General features: G+C 48.2%; 1 protein-coding gene across 1 annotated transcript in view; it reads left to right on the top strand.

The window, feature by feature from the left end:
- The first annotated feature begins 484 nt into the window (after positions 1-484).
- LOC119389210 (echinoderm microtubule-associated protein-like CG42247) overlaps positions 485-5,495 on the top strand; it is a 37,833-nt gene continuing 32,822 nt past the window's right edge. The window contains exons 1-2 of the mRNA XM_037656413.2: positions 485-1,869; positions 4,292-4,366. Coding sequence (XP_037512341.1) covers positions 1,243-1,869; positions 4,292-4,366 — 702 coding nt within the window. The 5' untranslated portion in view covers positions 485-1,242. The remainder of the gene's footprint in view (positions 1,870-4,291; positions 4,367-5,495) is intronic.

Raw genomic sequence — 5,495 nt, 5'->3', positions numbered from 1 at the left:
AACGCGTCCGATGCTCTACCACTGAGCTATGGCGGCAGTCATCCCCCCTTCCACTTTATAGGGTATATATGTGCATTTAAACCTAGGAGTGTTAGTCAGGTAAGTATAGGAAATGTTATTACAAATAACAAATAACATCTCCTCTACTTACCTTGGCATTATTGTCTGTTAGTTCTCATTAATATAGTATCACACGAGCGATTTTAAATCTATCGACCCTTCACACAACACTGAATTCAGTTGTGGTGTTCTGCATGCACAAGCTTTTTTTTTCGAGAGGGGGGAGGGGGTGTACAAGCGACAATAAATTTTTATTAATGTACATGCTCTTCATCGACTGATGATTGACACTCGTGCCCGTTTTAGTAAAGGAGGCGTGCGTATAGAGAGGGCGGCAATCGCCGGGGTCAATGATTCGCTCTTGAATGCAAGTGCACAACCTCATGTCCTATATATGTCCTCATCATCTCATTTTCTCTTTCTCGAGGGCTTTGCGCCAGTAGAGCGAGCGACATTAATTGTATCTGAGGTAACCGCAGGGTCGACTTACATGAATTTTGAAAACGTTCAGCGAATGCGCCAAGCACAGATGTAGCATCAACGCGAACGTTTCAAGCCAAGACGGCGGCGCCACAAAGCGACGAAACGTGCGGCGTCGACTCGCCACCTGTTTGAGCGTTCCGATCGTCGCTCACCGCCGAAAATGTGGAGGACGAGTTGGACACTGCATTTCGAGGAACAGCTTTCAGGGTTAATCAATGCGCGTTTGGTTTGAAAAGGGGAAAGAAAAAGGAGAGGAGAAAGGATTCAGAGAGAGTTGGGAGCGTCGCGCGGCGGAGGGTCGGTCAGCGAGCGGCCGGCGCGCGGAATCGTTTACGTCGTTTCTATGGCGATTGAAAATAATCGAGCCAGCAGCACCACAAGTGGCTCCCTGGCAAGAGAGGTGAACCGATCGGCAGACGCCATTCCGCTGAGACGCGCGCGGCATGTGACAGACGCTGCGACCGAGGCCTTCTCTGGCTTCGTCAACGCCCGTCCATTGGGAGGTGACGACAGCCTCACGTGCATTGGTTGCTGGTGCGTCGGTGACATCGCACGCTTGAGTCTCGGCAGCTCTTGTGGTGGGAGCCGTACGCGACAGTGATGTGGCCTCTGTAAAACGGTGTGTCTTAGCACACGCTGAAGCCGACTTCCTCACGGCACTAGGGCTCCCTAGCCGGGACGGCGGATGGACCGGACAGGATGGACACCGCCGGAGAACGGGTCGCCAAGGCTCCGCGGATCCGTAAAGTCAACAGCACGCATTCGCGCTTCCTCGCCGAAGCCGCCCAGCGCAAGGCGCTCATGGTCACTTTCTTCGCCAACGGGGACCCCTTCTCCTCGGGCATCAGAGTGTCCATCAATCCCGGCCGAGACTTCAAAACAATGGAGTCCCTGTACGACTACATATCGCAGCGGCTGGCCGTCAGCAACGGAGTCCGCGTCATCTTCACTCTTGACGGCAAGAAGGTTCCTTCGCTGGAAGAGTTCGAAGACGGTGCTTCGTACGTCGCCTCGGGAACACGAACGTTCGCCCCACTCGCGTACGGTCAGGCGCGCAACCGCATCTTGCAGCGCTCGGACGAGGATCCGGGCAGGTTGATACAGCCGAAGAAACTCGCCAAGGGCGGCTCGGTCAGCCTGCCTGGCTCAGGTGGCAGAGACGATGGTCGCGTCATTGACGTTGTCAGCAGCCTGGACCCGGAACACACGAGTCGCGTCCTGCTGAACCTCAAGACTACGCAAACTTTCGAGGAGGTGCTCAGGGATCTCGGTGGTGCCCTGAACATGAATGGCGTCAAGAAAATGACTACAAAGAAAGGCGAGGTGGTAAGTGCATATTATTTGAATTGATTAAAAAGACAGGTGGCTCCGAGCTGCTTTTATCAACTCAAGACTGACTCGGAAACTAGCGAGATAGGACCCGCCCCCATGAATTATTGCTTCTTGCACCTTCGTAATTGAGTACGATGTGTAACAGTGCGTCACAACTACTGGCATGAGAAGATATTCGCGGTGCATGTTACTTCGCCTTTTCTCATCCTTGCTAACTTACCGTCCTCCAGATGAGCCTGTGCAATCACACTTTCTGTAGCGACTATGTTTTCTGCGCATGCGTACTTTACGCGGTGACTACCCTTTACAAATCTGTCGCTCCGCCACACACTCCTTTTCCCCTATCACCGTTAGCCGTGGCAATATTTGTCAGGGTCGAACACGAGAAAGATGTTGACACAACAGCCTCTGCTCTTCGACAGGATCAGTTCGACCGAGTGGGCGCGGTTCATTTCTTTACTAAAGAATACGCCGCGGCTTTCTCGTTTTATTGCTCCGTCATTATCGAAATGCAGGCGCCATGGTGCGGTGTCGAATTCCTGACATCGCACTTAACAAAAGAACGCTAAAGCCCCCGCCTATGACGTCACATTCAGCTCGGAAGGAAGGGAATCCAGTGTAGCGATAGTCTTATGTGTCTGCGGGTTAGGACGGCAATCCGCGCTTGATGCGCGACACGTGTTGCGCTACACTTTCTCAACGACTACCACAGTTTAGTGTTTTAGACAAGACAAATAGTGAACACATTGCGTAATACCCTGTAAAATTTCCATCAGGCGTAACAGAAAATATGTCCTCCATCGATGCACGGTGTTTCCAGCGGTGAATAAATTTGGAAGTAAAGTAGGATGAAAGGGCGCACACATTTAAAAAAATTGTTTGAATGCATAAGAAGGCGGACTTGCCCGAGTTATGACTTATGACGAGGGCAGCTTCTGAGTTGACCCGTTAAGTCCATTCTGAGGCTGTTTTTTACGGTGGCTGCGGTGATGGGTTCTCTGTCGCCGGTCACGCAGAACCTCTTATGAAAGGGAGAGGAAGAAAGGGAACAAAGACAGGGAGAGAAAAAGAAAGAAAGAGAAATAAACAGAGAGAAAGGGAAGAAGTAAGGGAAGGAGACAAGGAAGGCCGCCCAGCAACGCACTTCCTTCAGGCTTGGCGGTGCCACTAGTGCGAAGCTGCCTTCATTTTTTCATATCTCGTGGTTGAATTTATGGATTTTATTTATGCAATACAAGAAGGGTTATTGTCAAGTTATCATGTATCCCACATTGCCGTATAGTGTTAGCACGCCAGAAATCACCTGCTCTTTATGATATTTATTTTAAATGTATCGTCATTCTTGCCAAGATATTTCTACATAGCCACCCCACAGTTTGGCCACGTGACACCTAAATTTAATTCGAGGGGGAACCGTTCATTTTAACTCAAGCGCTGCTAACCCGAAGGTCGCGGGATCGAATCCCGGCCGCGGCGGCTGCATTTTCGATGGAGGCGAAAATGTTTGAAGCCCGTGTACTTAGATTTAGGTGCACGTTAAAGAACCCCAGGTGGTCAAAATTTCCGGAGGCCTCCACTACAGCGTCTCTCATAATCAAATCGTGGTTTTGGGACGTTAAACCCCAGATATTATTATTATTATTATTATTATTATTATTATTATTATTATTATTATTATTATTATTATTATTATTATTATTATTATTATTATTATTATTATTATCAAGTGCTGCGAGTGTGATAAACATAATGTGACCGTCTGGGCTATCGCACAATCTGACTGTCATTGAGGGAAAACGATGTTCCTAAAGACTTGCGCGCCCGTGGCATTGCTGCTCCCCTTTTAAAAATTAATTTGGACGTATTTTCTGTCATTTAGCTTGCCTCAAATACGTTGATGGTGAATACGAGAAGTGTTAGTAGACTAATGAGCATGATCAGCGGTATCCACACCTAACAGGCTTTCACTGACGCTAGAGAGACCGCCATTCGCCCAGAACGTGTCAGGATATGTTTGTGGAAATGAATAGTTATTGAATGTTATTGCGATAGAACAGGTCATTCGGTTTGGAATTGGAGTAGGAATTTTAAATCGCCAGAAATGGAATGTCACACTATGCCTTGGAATAGTAAGCGAACGGTCAAAATGCTGCATGCATTCGGCTGTTATTTAGTGCCACCATAGTTAAACAGCAGTCACTTCGCCAGCCTGTCTCACTACGTGGCGGAGCATTTCAGTGCTTCTGTACGCACGGAAGTTTGCGAGTGAGTACGCGTAATTCTGTGGCATCCCTGCGATGTAGTACCATCAACAAACCGCGAATGGGGGCTGCTTGAATAGGCACTCCAGTGATAATCGCCACGGCACATACGCATCATTCTTTCCGGCCTCTTTACAGCTATCACGTTTCTGCAGATAAAAAAAAAGGTCCAGATACAAAAGTTCCTGGGCGCTTTCCACGTTGCAAATTACGATAGGATGCACCAGCAGGTAAGCTTTCCGTTGCAATAAAGGATAAAAAGAGAGAAGACGGGTAAGCAAAAAGTTATGGCACCTTCGCATTATAGGGGTGCCAAGCCTGAAGGAAGCTGGGCGGCCTTCCTTGTTTCTCTTTCTTTCTTTGTTCCTCTCTGTTTCTTGTATCTCTTTTTAACACGAAAGTGTTTTATGCCGGGGTTCACCAAGATTTCAGTGACGTATTTCCGTCACGGAAATGACGTGGGAAAAAACAAAGACGATAAGGTGACAAAAAAAAAGCCCCGTCACCGGTAGTTGAACCAACGACCTCTCGGTCCGCGACATCAGACGCCGGGCACGCTATCCACTGCGCCACTGTCATTTTTTTTTCTTTATTTCCAGACATTGGAAACACTTTCTCACTGCAGCACTTTCAGCATGCGGTTGAGATTACAAAACTTTCATTTTCACCAGAACATCCATCGAACAACGCTTCTTCGTCATATTTCAATTTCCGAAACACTTCGCGTAGTCTGCTCACCAACTGGGCAAAGTGATAGAGTATGTCATGATCTCCTGTTTTCTATACTTGAGCATGTTGGGGTTGGCTCATCATGTGTGTCCTTCTTTTGTGATTGTGCTAAAGCGCCACCAAAATGTCAGTTAGCAAGTACCAACTCGCCCAGAAACATGTTCTTCACTCAGACTCGCATAAAGCCGTGAGTCTGAGTCTGGGTGAGTCCGGCTGAGTAATATGTGGGTGAGTTTGAGTCCGAGTGAGTCCGGCTGAGAAAAGGTTTAGTGAGTCTGAGTCCGAGTGAGTCCGAGTGAGGAAAATTTTTGGTGAGTCTGAGTTCGAGTGAGCTCTCAGAGCAAAACATATTTCTTGAGTGAGTCTGAGTGAGCTCCAATTTTTTTGCCGACCTATGCCTAAGCGGCCCGGTGATGATTCCAGAGCAAGCGGTTCGGAGGAGCGCCCCAAGAATGTGGATTCCCCCGATACCATGACATAGCCAGCCGAATGGCCACAGGCTTTCGCCAAACACACTTTGGAATTTACAAAGTGTCCTTCAATTTTTTGGTGCCACCTTTACGGGGGATTCACGATACGCTGTGTCTAGGTGTCCAGGGATATGTTAACTTCAGCTACCACAACGGTTAA

The sequence above is a fragment of the Rhipicephalus sanguineus genome, chromosome 4 (genome assembly GCF_013339695.2).
Source record: "Rhipicephalus sanguineus isolate Rsan-2018 chromosome 4, BIME_Rsan_1.4, whole genome shotgun sequence".
Lineage (NCBI taxonomy): Eukaryota > Metazoa > Arthropoda > Arachnida > Ixodida > Ixodidae > Rhipicephalus > Rhipicephalus sanguineus.
The sequence above is the reverse complement of the archived record's forward strand: the minus strand, read 5'-3'. Positions and strand labels throughout refer to the sequence as shown.